Source organism: Manacus candei, unplaced genomic scaffold (genome assembly GCF_025592945.1).
Source record: "Manacus candei isolate 608988 ecotype Guabito, Panama unplaced genomic scaffold, ASM2559294v1 h1tg000035l, whole genome shotgun sequence".
Taxonomy (NCBI): domain Eukaryota; kingdom Metazoa; phylum Chordata; class Aves; order Passeriformes; family Pipridae; genus Manacus; species Manacus candei.
In genome coordinates, this window is record NW_026138083.1 from 4813150 (window position 1) to 4828659 (window position 15510).

General features: G+C 44.1%; 1 protein-coding gene across 2 annotated transcripts in view; it reads left to right on the forward strand.

The window, feature by feature from the left end:
* The window catches only part of PLCB1 (phospholipase C beta 1), a 344064-nt gene that overhangs the window by 321266 nt on the left and 7288 nt on the right, over window positions 1–15510 (forward strand). The window contains exon 32 of one of the 2 annotated variants that reach the window (XM_051792772.1): window positions 1492–1556. The exons of the other annotated variant lie outside the window; for it this stretch is intronic. Within the exon in view, the coding sequence (XP_051648732.1) occupies window positions 1492–1530 (39 nt within the window). The 3' untranslated portion in view covers window positions 1531–1556. The remainder of the gene's footprint in view (window positions 1–1491; window positions 1557–15510) is intronic. 2 annotated transcript variants of the gene reach the window in all.

A 15510-nucleotide genomic window follows, 5' to 3' on the forward strand; every position in this document is an offset into this window, starting at 1 on the left:
ACCAAGGAAGTGACTCAATAATTATATTCAGTTTAAGAAAATGCTTTGGGAGGAAATGTTTTGTAACGAATTTTAAAAGTACTACTTCAGTTTTTAAGCTATTTCATCTTTAAATATTAAATGAGAAGCTTTATTTTGTGTTATTGTTTGTTTCTATTTCTTTTTTAAAGGTTTCCATTTTCAGTTTGATTTGTAACAAGCGTGACACCTGAGACAAAGCACAGGTTGCCTCAGTGAACTCACAGGCTGTTATTCCATGGCTGGCTCTCACCTAGGGTGTGACACGGGATGCCATTCCAGCTCTGGCTCCCAGACAGAGCAAATACAACCCTGACAGAGCATAAAGTGTATGATGTGGGAAGTGTCGAGATTTTGGTGGCACCAACTGTGTCATGAAAGAGCTGTGATTTAACTTCTGCAAACAGAACCGAGTTCAGGGACAGGCTCATGCAATTACTGTCCCTACAGAGCAGTAAATCACTTAATACTGAAATAACACTTCTTTTAGTGTAAGACAAGACAGCTACCACAATAATGTAACACAGCAGAGAAGGAAACACACTACAGCCACTTGAAAATGGCCTGGAAACGTTGGTTAAAGGCTGCACTTAGCAAGAACAAAAAGTCACCTTTTTTCAGTTCCTGGCTATAATTTCATAGCCATCTTCTACTAACTGCACAAACTTGTGTCTTTTTGTTGCTGCTGGATTACCTTCAGGACTTCTCTGATCCAGACCTCAGACCTCTCCAAGAGAGAGAGTTTAAGTTGAGGGTGCTCAGAGTGGTGCGTGATGAACCCAGTGAGTCAGCTCCGAGTGGCTTCGGGGGGGACAGTCTGACAGTCCTGCTGCTCTCCTGCACTACCAAACCCCAGTTTCAGCTCCAGAGACAAACACCAGCTCGGGATGAAGGCGAGTGAACGGTAGGAACACCTCCAGCAGCAGCGTGTCCCACCCCTTGTCCTGCCCAGGCACTCGAGCAAGGCTGACCCAAAGGGAACAGGCTGGAGAAGGAGCAGCACCACTCTTGGGAGCACTCGGGGGTGTCCTGGAAGGTTTTCCATCCAAACTGCCCTGAGTTCCTGGGATTAGGCCAGAGCAATCTCCTCAAGCACGCACTTAGGAGGCGTGGCTGACGCTCATTTTTCCTTCAAGATGCCCTTCTTTCCCCTTCCCAGAAAAAAGTGACACTTCTTGCAACGTGCAGAAGCTGCAGCTACACTTGGATCTCCCACATAACACAGCTGAAATATTGTCCTTTTTTAGCACGGAGTGACAGGTTGTGATAAACAGACTGGTTTCTCTGGCTTACAGGTGCCTAGTCAAATATTAATGAGCCAGCACGCAGAAGCATGAAGTAATCTTTTGTTTTTCATTAAGTGCATAGATTAAAGAGATGTTGTTTTACTGTAATGCACAGAATTATGTCATTTCAGCTTAGAGTAATTGTTCATCACATCACATTGAAATGATCCTTGGTTTTGTTTTAAAGAGCATAGAAGAACAAGAAGTAGAGGAAAAACAGAAGTAGAAATGGAATGTGAGACTATAGTGAAAGTGAGTGAAAAATTCCCCTTTTTATCCAGTAATGCTGATGTTGTTTTCATTTTACATGTCAAAACTTTAAGTCAGGAGCATCCACAATTTACTGCCTGGTGGTTTTTCTGAAATCTTTGAGCAATAACAGCCCTGATTATTACCTGCCAGCTGCATAACATAAGCTGCCACTGACCATTACATCCTTTTGATACCGTGAAAGCAATTTGTGGCTTCTTCCAATCATACCCCACCCCATTGTCTCCCTGCCTGTTTTATTTACTGCTGCTTTTGCCCCACCTCAGTGCAGTGGTCAGGGGCTGTGTGTAACAGCATGATTGTACCAGCTTCCTTGGCACAGCCCTCTGGGTCATGGGAATGTCCTCTGTTCTCTGCTCACAGTAGCTGCAGTACTCTCAGGTTAGAAAACCAGGCACCACCAAACGTCTCTCTGAAGAGGTGATTGATGTGGGGGTAGGAACTGAGAGCTTCTGAATGTGGAGGTATGAGATGGGCAAAGGTGTTGAAAGGTAGGAATACCTCTGAAGATTAAGCTTTCCAAGCAGGTAAATTAAGGATTTGTCATCTGGGACACCAGAGTACAGGGATAAAGAAGGGATTAACCAGGGCATCACAGCAGAAGGAAGAACTGGGGTACAAAGAGAAAGAACTGATGAATGTGAATCAGTAAAACAGGATTAGTGAAGCCTAAAGGGGAAGATTTAAAGGTAAGAGAGTGAGTTTTTCAGGGAGGGGGAAGGGAACAGAAGACAACTGGGGAAAGGCAGGCAAAGCCTGGAAGAAAGATTAAAGTAGATTAAAGCAAGAGAGTTTCTTTCATTGCTTTATGGAAGGCCTAATGATTAGAAGATGCTGATAGAACAGAGTATTATTTCAGGTGTATCTGCTATCAGGAGGCATGATTATGTGTAAGCAAACTTCCTGTATCCTCCTGTAAACGCAGCCCTGCCAGGAGGTCTTGGGCTTTCACTGTCGAGGGGGTAGCACTAAGCCACTCACCTTTGTCACTGAATCAGGGAATCCTGCTTGGTTTGTATTTTTATTTATTATTTCACTTTATACTGCTTTTTTCTGGAATGCTTTGAGATGCTTTGCTTGCCTTTGAGGAGAGAACCACCACGGTTCTCAGTGAGGGCTGTGTTTGGTAACAAATCCTGCCTTCCTACTGCAGTTACCTGGCTGCAGAGGATTTTGGTTCATTGCCAGGCAGGCAGTGTTTGCATTTCAGTGTCCTGGGGTGCAGCTCACTCACGTGTGCAGGAGGAACAGGAGCCTTCTCAGGAGAGCTGCAGCTCCTCCTTGCTGTGGAACATCCCCCTGTGGCTTTTCACCCCCTCCCACAGGCTGTCCTGTAATTCAGTCCTTCCCAGGGACAGCTCAGGCTCCGTCCTGGGAGCTGCTCCTCTCCTGGGGTGGTGCTGGTCCCAGTGTGAGCAGGGAGGGCACAGCTTTGCTGCGAGCCCTGCTCTGCTCCCTGGCCAGCACCACTGTGGGGCTTCCTCGGGCTTTCCCCTGGGTTCTTTTATTTACCTGTCTAGGGGCGTTGTATTGGGGGTTTTGGTTTCTTTAAATACTTACCATGTCTGTATTTCTATGGACGTGTGCTGGTAAGAAAGACAGAACCAGCTCTGTTTGATCTGTGACTTGCACAGTACAGATTGACTTCTATACTTTACTGAAAGGCAAGTGCTAAGTTGGATTTATAAAGCAACTATAACTTGATTTGTCAGGCTTTTTTTGCTGTGAATCACCCGTCTCTGGCCCCACAAACCCCCTCGTGTATCTATACACACCATGACATGCTTATGGTTTATTTGAAGGTTTTTACTGTTGCATAATAAGGGATCGGTTTTTTTCAAATGCTTGTTAAAAATAACACAATTGCAAATGTTGTTCAGTTCTCTCATTGTGGCAAGGTTAGAGATTAAAACTGCGAGGTGGGGCCTTGATTTCATGCGTTGTTTTCCTCTTGGACACAGGCAAGGCAGCTAAAAGTGTGTGTTTCCCGAGCACAGTAGTTGTGACAAAAGAAAATAGAGCCCATAATGAATATGTTGGCACCTTGACAGTATTCAGAAGAGAGGCTTACTGAAGATGGCAAAATTAAACTGGCAATTGCTCACTAGGGAACTGGGATTTCTTTGTTGTTTGTGTGTAAGTGACAGGAGAATATTGATTTCTCCTCCTGAGGGATGTGCTGTCTTCCTTTCCTGAAAAGCAAGAGGATGGGAATAGAGATGAGCTGCCTTGAAACAACTCACTGAACATTTGGAAAAGCAGAAGTACTTGTTTTAACTCTGTTCTCCTCATACATCCTTTACACTTTAAATAATATGAGGCCATCCTCACATCGCCTACCTGCATCAAATCAGGATATCTTGGGAGGATGGTGGGGACCTGGGCAAATCCAATTGCTCCTGCCCAATTAGAAGGAAATCAGACCTCAGAGAAGAACCTCCTGTGACAGCAATTAACCACTTCTGACACCACTGGAGTTTTTCTTTCCTCGGCCTCATCCTGCTCTCAGGATTTCAGCCTTATAGACTGTGCAAAGGGAATGGTATTAGGAGAAACTGTGCATGGTGGAATTACCATTCAGTGTGTCCGATGTATGCAAGGAAACTGGGAAACAAAATGGATTGGCACCGAGTACTCAGGGAGCTCTGAAATGGGGGGAAGGAATCCATCATGCCAAGGTCTGCCTCGCTCCAAAGCAAATACAAGAATGGTATGAAGAAACATTTTTTTATTCCACCCTTTTGTGCTCTAAGCTCTCACTGCTGCATCCACAGGACGAGGCATCTGGAATGCTTTGAAGTACCTGGACAGGAGAGGGCAGGCAGAGGAGAAAGAGAGTTGGTTTTTCCTGCAGGCCAGAAAGGAGTGTCTCAGCTCTGGCTCCGGTGTAGAAAACCACTGGCTTTGGGCTGAACAAACTGATGACCTTAGAGAATATTTCTGTGCTGGAAAGGCACAGAGTCCTTCTAAGCCACAATAATAGCTGGGCAGAAATCTAGAGAATTGCCTGAATTGCAGCTTCATTCAGGAACTGTTTGAATCCTCTAGTGACTACATGTTAGAAAGCTACAGGAGGAATTTAGTTCACAGTTTTGTTTGTCAGCAGTAGAAACTTAAGATCAAATTTTGAGACAGAAAATAAAAAAGAATGTAGAGTTACAAGTCTGGTCTGAACATGCAGCTTTTTTTTTTAAATTCTGTGCAAAATGGCTTTTCTACGAGGATGTTTTTGCCAGTTCATCAGAACTCTAAAAAGTAGGGCCTAAAAAGGTACTGCTGCACATCCCTCACCCTTTAAACTGTTTCATAGGAACAACTTAAGTGCATGGTGGCTTTCCAGCGGGGCTCCAGCCATGTGTAGGTGTTGTCTAGACTGAAACTGTCCTTTGTTCTAAACCTGGAATGTTGGAAGCCTTTTGCTGGCTGTTGCACACAGTTCAGCGCAGTACAATGTCAGCCTCCACGTTTAATTACTGCATGGCCTGTGGGAATGGTGCTGCAGTTGTGGAAGCTCACATTCCAACAGCTTTATTTTCACAGAGTAGGTGTCAATGCCTGAATAAAACATACGGTGTGGAGCTCATGGGGGCAAATTATTTCACAGCCTGCTGATACCGAAGGTTAGTATTTCTAGAAACAGGTCACAGTCACTTATCTGTGGTCCTTCTTTAGATTATTTCTATTAGTATATTTAGAAGTGCCTTGTTTGGATCAGGGTGTTATATAGGTCGGTGAGATCTCAGTGTAGTTAATATTTCTGCTCTTAAAATGCTCCTTTCTGCTGAGAATTTTGCAGGTTCAGTTTTCAGGGCAGAGTTCAGGTTTCAGGAATCAGTGCTCCTGATGGGACTGATGGCCTTGGCAGCAATTAAATGTTTCCCTGCTCTTTTACTGACACACTTTATACCACGTAGCTTGGATGCTGCTGGAGGTGTGAGAGACAGACGAGCCTGTAATGCCAAACAACAGGGAAATGGCAGGAGCTCCTGGGAATGATGGCTCACTGTCAGTCTTTTTCTCAGGGAATCGTAATTCCGAGCAGGGGCTCCTGCTCTCCATGGCATAATGGAATAAATCCTGCAGTAACTTCTCCCCAGTTCCATGTCAGTGTTAACGTCTCCTCTTGGCCTGGAGTACCCTTCATTCCCATTTGTATTCAGACAGGCACTACTGCTGCTCCCACTTGAAAATACTAATTGGTTGAAAATTAATTCAAATTTTTAAATTATTACTTAGCTTTTTTACTTCTGAAGTGTTGGGGTTTTTTTTAAGGACTGGAGTTAATTTCTTGTAATATCAGCTGCCATTTAATGATTGCAACTCATACACAGATTTAGTTCAGAGATATAAACCCGTGCTTGAGGATTCTAATTTCTGTGGAAGGAAGACACCATTCCCAAGATGTGTTTGAGCCAGCTGAATGCTGCCTTTGGCTCCTTATCTGTGCTGCAGGCAGAGAGGATTTGGGGAAAAAACACCAATCAGTGAATGGCTGCACTTTTTAAAGTAATCCCTTCCCTTGGTCAGGCCCTGAGGACAGGCCCACGCTGTGCCTCTGACAGGTGCCAGCAGGAGCCAGCTGGAGTGGTACAAATGCCAAGCTGTAGTTCCAGTGTTATCAGGGAAGCAGTGTGTGACCAGACAAGAGAAATCCAGTTGTCCTCAGATCTGCTCTGCAAAGACAGCAAGACTTAAAAGAGTGGTTTGAAGGCTTCTTGGAGAGCCTGGAGCCATAGCAGCAGGAGAGAGAGAAGCTAAAATTGCTGTCTTCTCCTGATGTATGGACCAGGTATTCCTCTGCATCCAGCCTCCCCCTGACTTCTGAAGGAGTAACTTAACGATTTAAATTCCCCATCTGTTGCATTTGTAATGATCCCATTGCAGAATCTCCTTAAGCAGCCCTGCCTTAGGTTATGTATGTTGCTGTCTTTCCTTTGCATTAATCACTGGAGTGTTTTTCTCTTGTGCCTGGAAACAGCCATAGTGTTGGCTCAGGAAATGGATGCACTGGAAATGCACCCCTGCAGGTTAAACACGTGGGTAACGGGTTGTGGCCTCAGCAGTCGGTGTTAACACGTGACAGGAGAGAACAGCAAACTGAGAAAGAGCTCCCCTGGGAATTCAGTGCCCCCATTAGCTCTCCTGCCTTATCCGAGGGGCTGAGGAAACCTTTTTTTGTTAGCCAAGGCAGCTTGGTGCTTCAGCTTAATTTTCGTTGCATAATTTTAAATACAGCTCGTGCCAACAGTGCTGCAATTAATGGATAGCCTAAAGTCTTATTATTTCAAACTAATTGATATGCAAGAAAGTTTAAATAACACAAGTGATAAGAATTTTTTAGGAATAACTTCTGTAACTAACTCAGGATAATCTTTTTACTGTTATTTGGAGTATCAGATGACTTCATTATTTACCTGCCATCACTAAATTTAATGCCTGTCGGTATTTCTATAGTTCTAAAATGCATTTCCATGAGATTGGGAAAAGATGACATCTTATAGCCCTTGTTCTAAAAGGGGGTTTTGCAATTTAATACTCTCATTCACTTCTGGTACTGTCAACTACCCTTTGGAATAACTCCAAAGTTCCAGATAGATTTCTGTTGTCCTCAACAAAGATGTGTTCTCTACACATATTTTAAACAGAACTTTAAAGCAAGCAACCCATGTTTTTAAAGTATTCTTTTGCTTCTTCAAATCACTTGATCACTTATGAAAGGCCTTTATTTTTCTAGCGTTCATTAAGCTTATCTTCAACAAGATTGTGATCAGAATTGGCATCAGAGAATACACTGTAAAGCTGTAAGGCCTCTCAAGAACTTTTTAATGCTTTTGGAAGATGTCAAGTACCGAAATAATAATAAAACACTGATAGAGCATTAAAAAGATAAGTTCTTATAATGAAAAGAGGGTTTGTTCTACTGCCAATTTTTTTTTCCTTAAATAAGGTTTCACACGGCACAAAACTTTTCCAAGATAGAAGCTACCAATAGTGATACAGATAAATGAAATCAGATTAAAAACAAAGTGGGGCTCTGAGGGGATCATGTTAGGCATTTTGATGGCATGCCTCTCTGTGGAAAGAAAAGCAAAGGGCTTAGTGGAGTTCCATGAGATTCATCTCAGCTCGGGCTTGACCCTCCAGTGAACTAAACTTTGATGAACTGTGTTAACTCAGAAGGAGAGAAGCCAGAGACCAAATCCAGCTCACACTGATGTCAGGAGAGCAGCTCCCTGTTCCTGTAGTAGGGCTTGAGGTCTGGGTGAGGCCCCAGCGTGACCTCCTCGTGCTGTGGCCACTGGGGTCGCAGAGGGCAGGGGGCACCAAAGGATCCTGTAAGTAGTTTTAAGTTGTAGTACCCCCTGTTTTCCTGTCTCTGCTGGCTTCTAGGGAATTTGCCTGTCCCTTTTCCTGGCAACAGTAAGGTCTGAGCACACAGCTCAGTGGTGCCTTTGGCAATATCATTGAGAGATCTGTTCACAAGGACTTCAGGGTGTGCAGCTGCCTGGCAGGGTGACCAGAGTGCCATAGCACAGAGTCAGTGCTGTGACACACACATGTCCTGTGGGAATTTGTTATCTCCACCGGTCTGTTGGAGCTTGGATTTTAAGCAGCAGCCTGGTCCCTTTTTCAGGCTCTTTCATGCTTTGCAATTTGCTTAAATTGCAAGACAGTGAAAATCCCGAATGTCAGACACAGCTTTTGCACCTCTCTTTTGTGAGGCAGGGTACCCCCAGATCTCTGCTGGGGAGGGAGCATGGACTTCATTCCATTTTGTGCCAGTGGTTCCTTCATTTGATCTGGGCAGTTTGCATCTGTGCTGATGTGGTTGCCAGGACTGTAGGCCCAAAACCCATCAAAGCCAATCACTGTCCTGAAGACTGAAGTGAACTCTGGGGATGTGCTTTGCCAGGCATGAGTTCGAGCTGCTCTGTGCAGCAGTGGGACGGGCTTTGTCTTGTTTTTCTGCCCGTATGAAATTACCTTATATGTCAATTTTTGCATTGAGGGATACTTGCTGAGCATCACTGAAACAGTTTTGTGCATGGGTCATTTAAACTTGATGGGTAACCAGAGAGTTGCTGAAGTTTGCAGTAGTCAGCGTTAATATGACCTTTGGAAAAAATGTTTAAATAAAAAACAACTGAACTGAAATATTAATCCCTTGAACTTAATCATGAGGATGGCTCTGTTAACCTTCCATTGCACAGTACTACTTAATCCAGTAATAGCAGTGCAGGCAAGAAGAGGAGGGTTTTTTCCATTTAAGTTTCATTGTAGTATCGTGAAGTAAAAACCTTCAGGCTGTTTTTAATTAGGTTGAACCTCTGGGCAGTTTGCTCTTCCATTAAGCTCTAAAGTTTTTAAGAGTTGCAGTTTAATTTGACTCTGGTTTTGCTTCACATGTAAAAAAAAAAAAAAAACAACAAAAAACCAAACAAGTGTGTTGTGTAATGCAGCATGAAATGATGAGAAGTGGTGGAAATATGGATGAGCTCATGGTGGAAGTAGAGAGATGTGAGGATAATCATAGTATATAAACACAGAGCAGCCATAAACATCCCAGACTCAGAACCCCGAATAGCAATGATGCATCTCCATTTGATGGTCATTAGATAACAATGAACATATACATCAGTACATAAATTTGAATCAGGTCCCAACTTTTTGTCATTGTTAAAACTCAGCCTCAAAACTTTCCTGACCCTTGGAAGTACAAAGGCCAAAATACCGAGCTGTCGTTTCTGGAAAATGGAAAATGAGGGATAGTAGCTCTGTCTCTGCTGTTAAATTTCTACCAGGCTCTGGATGGATTTTTTTTTTCATTAGCTTATGTAAAAAAAGAATGGATCTGTCACTAAATTGGCTCATCATTTGAGGAGAGCCAATGCACATCTCTGCTAATAGTAAAGAGGAAGCCAGATTCATGTTGTTAATGAGTTAGGAAATATTTTGGAATAGCCTTCGTTGTTACAGGGGATTACAGAACCACAACTACTTGAAAAGATTTTCAAAGAAACTTCTAAGGCTTTGATCTTTATTCAGAGTGTGCTTGCTTCCTAGTGTAAAAACATCCATTTTTAACAGGATATTAACAGAAGGACTGACTGCTCAGTAATTTTCCAAGCAGACTTTTCAGTGAGGCTCCATCCTGCAGAGGCTTTCTGACATGGAGAGCCACAGTCAGTGGCAAGGTAAACTTCAAAGTGCAGCAGAGGGTTTTACCAGTGGGATTATTTTTGAGCTAATGATGGCTCGCTTCTAAACCTCCATGCAGTTCCCTGGCAATTATCAATGACATGGAAATTACAGTGAGCCTGTACTTTAGGAAAGATGCCTCCTCAAGATACACAGACCTCAGTGTGCCAGAGGAGCTCTTATTACTCAAAACTTGAGAGTCGGGGCTGAGTAGGAAGGGCAGAGCAGGGTATGGCAGGGAAAGGAGGAGCCAGACTTAACCAAAGGGTGACTTTTCCTTTTGCTTTGAGTAGCACAGTGATGCCACTGGAGAGAGACAGAGAAATAGATTATTTATTTCCTTCCCCGTTGTCGTATTTGAGAAGAAATCTCTGTGCTCAGAGGGACTTTTCTGTGATACTGACGGGCCCTGTTAGAGATGTCCTGCCAAGAGTCAGGCACAGGCAACACTGTAATTCTCTCTCAGCAAGGTGGATGGAGAGACTGGAGAGCACTTTGTTAAACTGAATTCAGAGTTCAGTTTAGTCAAGGATCCACCACCTTTTTTTCGGATCAGCTCCTGAGCCCTCACACAGGAGGCCTTAAGCGCCTGAAACTTTCTTTCCTTGTCCCTCCTCTTCCAAAAATAGCCAGAATCTCTCACTTTGCAGGACAGCACTACTCTTAGGCAAAACACATTATATGTAAAGTGGTCCTGTGAATTCCAGGCCCCCCCTGGGGGGGACATCCTGCTCGGCTGCCATGGTGCTGCACAGCTCCGAGTCCCCTGTCCTCCGCTCCTCCCGGGATTTGAAATATTTCTGGAATATACTGTTGCTGTTCTAACCTCAAGATGTCATTTAAAAGGAGTTTCCAAGGGACTGTTATGACCTCTTGAGATGAGAGTTACAATACTGCTGCTCTTCCAAAGCCTGTGCTGTTGGACAGTCAGCTGCCTGTTCACAGGCTGCCTTGGAGGCATCTTGGAAGTGGAAAAAATCGCTTGTTAAAAGATAATGGATGCACTGATTTTTTTGCTCTTGTTTGTTTTGCAGACAGTGTCCAAAATATGGACAGCACTTTAAAAAAGGACCAGTTAAGAAGCTCTGTTTGAGCTCTGTCACTCCAGTTATTTACCTTGGATCCATTCCAATAAAACAGGGGCAGTATCTGCTGATAGATGAGGCTTCAGTGAAGTTTCTCTGGATTTATTGCATTGAAACTGATGAAAATGAGAATTCTCCTTTGCTTACAGTGAAGCTAACTTACTCTAGTGATGATGAAAAGGAGCAGAAGCTAGCCTTAAAATGTTATATATGCTCAAAGAAAGGGGATTTTTTTCCCCATTCATACCAGCTCAAATTATCTTTATTCATATGCATCATGAGATGCATAGGTCACATATTTATGGAGTCATCAAAGAACCACTTGACAGCTTAAGAAAGCATTTTATCCACAAAAGGAAACTATTACATGACATAGTGATCAGAAAGAAGAGTAATTCCAAGTATACAGGTTGCCAGACACAGAGCAGGGCTTTGCATGAGAATAAACAGCTGTACTTTTGGAGGAACGGGAAACAAGAGTTCCTGTGGAGAAAATCCTCCCATAGAATTCACTATAAGCTATAACATGGGTAGCGCTGATGGGCACCTCATCACTCAAACATTTACTTTTTAATTAGCTCTTGGACTTGGAATAAATGCTGGTTTACTGCACAGAAAGTAAATACAGGTTTCTTTGTGAGAGCGTTAAAATCCAAGAGCCCAGGTCCCAGGTTTCCTTGCAGTCCCATTGGTTTAATTGAGGTTGCAGTTAATAAAGGTGGAGACAAAGATTGATGAAGGCCCTAAGGTTGCAGTCTAGTGCCTTGAGACAGCAGGTATGAAAGGGACTCATTTATATGGGGACTTGTTGTACCTCGGGGAGGTGGTGCAAATCACCTCTGCTTTAATAGGAAGAGACAGCGAGCTGAAACATGGCAGATAAGGGGGAAGCTGAGGAGGGAGTGTATGTATAAGGCAAGATAACACACTCTCTGGTTTCTGGACTCCTTGGCTTGTGACATGCCTCGAGTGTTACTGATTTTTTTCAAGCCTGTCTTGGGACAATTTCTGAGGGAGAATATCTGGGCTGTGCAACCTGTTGCCACAGGAAGGCAGGCAGGGGTGGCAGCAGTGGGTCAGTCAAAATACAGCTGCTCCTGGACAAGTGCCCCTGCCGGATCTTTGTGGGGTGGGAAGAGCTGCTTGGTGTGTTTGACCTTGTGTGGAGGACTAGGGGAGAAAAGGGGTGAGAGGGGGGGCTGGCAGAGAGCAAGTCCTGGAATTGGTGTCCTTGTGTCTCTCACAGACTGAAAAGTAACCATTGTTTGAAAATGCAGTGGTGGGCTCACACTGAGTGGAGACGTCCTTGTCTGAGGACAGGGATCACTAATGGGAGCTTTCCTGGCAGCATAGAGACATTTCCCACCCTGGCTGTTGTTACCCAGTGCAGGGCAGTTCCTTGGGCCAGCTCCTACACCCAGTGCCCTCAGGCTTCCCTTAATGATTCCACACTCCAGTGTCTTCTGAGATACAACCTCAACTACCTGGACAGTTTCATTTCAGGCTCAGTTTGTTGTCCTTGAGCAGCTTTGTTAAGCCCAAATGTTAAAGTGGTGGCACATCCCTTTGTGCACTTGCTTGATGTCTCTGGGAGAAAAAGAAAAGGGGAGCGTTTGGTGCTCTCTGCACATGTAGAGTTAACTCCTTTCCCAGGCCTGGACAAACGGCTGCCCAAGAAACTGCTGTTCCCAGCTGCTTTCTTTGGGCCATTCTCCCAGACAGCAGAGATGGGCATATCAGTTTTGGAAAGGTCCTGCAGAGGAGTCCCACATTGCCACCTGAAGTCCCCATCCCCAGCCAAGTGCTGCAGAAGGACTGTGCCCATGGGGCATGAGGGCAGCTGAGCAGCGGTTACTCCTTTGCCTTCCCAGCAGAAATCTGCCCAGTGGAGGGAATAACATGGTCCTTAATAAGAAACTCCTACTGCTTCCAATTAAACAAAAATTGCTGCCTATAAATCACTTGATCCCTGAGCTCTGTTCCTCAATTTCACTCTCCCTGTTATTGAGCCTCCATCTGCTTTTAACAAGTTCTTGCTGCTCATGTGTCTTTTAATGCTACATCCCTCCAGAATGGCTTTCTAATTAAGTAAGCTCTGAAAATGAAAAGCAGAGGAACAGCAGCTTTCCTGCTCTCTGTACCCTTAATCTGGGAGTCCTCTATGTGCTATTTTGGAAGCTAAATTGAGGTCGCTGACATTACGCATATTTGTTGTCTGATGCAGGCTTAAAAGCCCCAAATCCTCTATTTAAAATTATCTTTAGGCTCATGGGTCAAACATTTGCAGGAAATAAAATAAGTATTTGTAGCTTTAGCACATTTAGAGAAAGAGGGGAGGAGTGAGAAAGGGGCCCCAATCTCTGACCAGTATTTCTGTTGCAATGTGCTTTCACTGGCCAGTGAAAAGATGTGTTACTGGTGTTAACAAAATAAACATTTCCAATGACATGGGATAAGGAAAACGGGAGTTTTCCCAAACAGAAATTCCCTGTAGAGGTTGCAGCCCCCCTTTTGTTAGGAATTGTGTAGTGACCAGTTACTGCCTCTTGCCAAAATACATTGTGCTGAAATTGCACAGAAGAAATTAATGTGGATGAGTTTCTCATCAGTAAGACAAAAAGAACAGGTACTGTTTATGTGGAATTAAATGTTATCCTGCATGTGGGCAGTGCCATGGCAGTTATGGATACAAATTAGTATCACATTTCAACTGGTGAATAAATGCAAGAACCAAATACCAAGAAAAAGGCAATTTTTAAAAAATATTTTGCTGCCCTCTGCCTCAAGGGGAAATGACACAACTTTGAAATGTCTCACATTTGGAATCTCAACTCGAAAACTGTGAAAAGCCTTTTTAAAAACTTAAGAATAAAGAGTTTGCTGTTGGAAATTGTCAGAGACTGTTGGAGATACCAAACTGTTCAGTCCTCAGAGGGCATTTTTACCTGGGTTGGTGAGCCAGGACATTTGGATAATTTTCCTTTCGTAATTCACTGCATCATTCGGGGAAAGAAAGTGATTGGGGAAACAAAATAAGGTAGATTTAAAAGGAGAGATAACAGAAACACAAACCTCAAAAAACTGGCTTTACAAAAAAATTCCCAGTGGAATGGAAAATCTGAGGCTTAAAAAAGTGACTTCTTTGGAGTCATATCAAATTTTGGGAGAGGAAGAGCTTCATCAAAACAAATATGGCCACACTTAATGTTTTTGATTCAACAAAATGGCGTTTTAGTGGGGTTTTTTCCCCCAAAATATGTAACCAATTGTATTTCACACATAACTTCCCCAAAACATTTTTGGTTGAAGATTAATTATTTAGATGCTTCTTAAGTGTTGACCCTTACGTTATTTTTGAGTTGAAAAAATATTTTTAAAAAACACGTGAGCTGGAACGAATCCCAGCCCGTGTGGAAGTGCGGTGGGTTTGCGTCAGAAAACTGCCTCTGGCAATGGGATCTTACATCAGGAGAACGGTGCACACCAAGCGTGTGGCATCTCCAGCTGCTCGGGGAAGGAAGAGAGGGGAAAATTGTTTGGAAAAGTGCTTGCATTACTAACTTCCCAAACGCCCCTTTCAAGGTCCAACGGGAAGGAGCAGCGACGTTCCCATTAATGACTTCAAAGGTGTCGCAGGAAGGGAGGTGGGTTGGACATGTTTTGCCCCAGAGTTTCCCTTTCCCTTGGGCTGCCGGAGTGGGAGGAGGAGGTGAGGTGGAAGCAGGGCTGTGTATCCACCAGCTGTGTATCCACCTCTTGTCTTCGAGCCCTCCTGGTGACTCGTGTTGGCAGCACACTGAGTTTTCCACGTGATCGTTTTATTTTTGTTCTTGGTGGAAACAGAAGTTCATTAGATCATGGTGCAAGTATGTGAAAGTCTACAGGGGCTTGATCAGGATCATCTAAAACCACAACCTCTGCCTCTGTAATTCTTTATTGATCATAGTTGCTGGTTTTAGTGCTGTGTTCTGCTGTTCAGTTGTTAGTTTTAACAATAACAGCCAGGTTATTGTTGTAATTTAAATGTAAATAGTTTTAATAATCCCATCCGTCTCCTTTTCTGAGTGCTTTTTCCTTGCTTTAAGCTGAACAACCATGGTGACTTTCCCCTCCCACATTCCAAGGAAGGGTTGCAAGGCCTTTTCCTGAGTGATGACCCTTTTTGGAGAGCAGTTGTGGTGGAGGATGCAGAAGAGCCCTTTGAATTGGGAGGGAGTGTGAGCAGATCAGCTGGGCAGCTGGCTGGCTGCCAGGAGCTCTGGAGTGTAAAACCCTGCTCCTGGTCTGTCCCTGGAGCTCCCAGGAGCTGGGGGCTGTGCTGGTTCTACTCAAGGTGCAGGTGATGGCATTTGCCCGGGGCACGAGGGGGCACTGCCAAACTTCTGCCTGGGCTCTAAGGGATCCCTCGGGCATGGTTTCCCTGAGGAGCCCCTTGTGGGGTGCAGCTAATGGAGGCAGGGCAGGCACAATCAAATCCTCACCATATCCAGTGGGAGATCCATGGAGACCCAGTGGTCTCCGGCCTGTTCCAAGCCTGTGCTGGTCTGTCTAGTTTGATAAGTGATCATGTAAACGGAGTGGGGAGAGCCCTTCCAAACTGGCACCTTGAACTGGTAGGTTTGATCTCTACCTACTTTAATTTCTTCTGCACT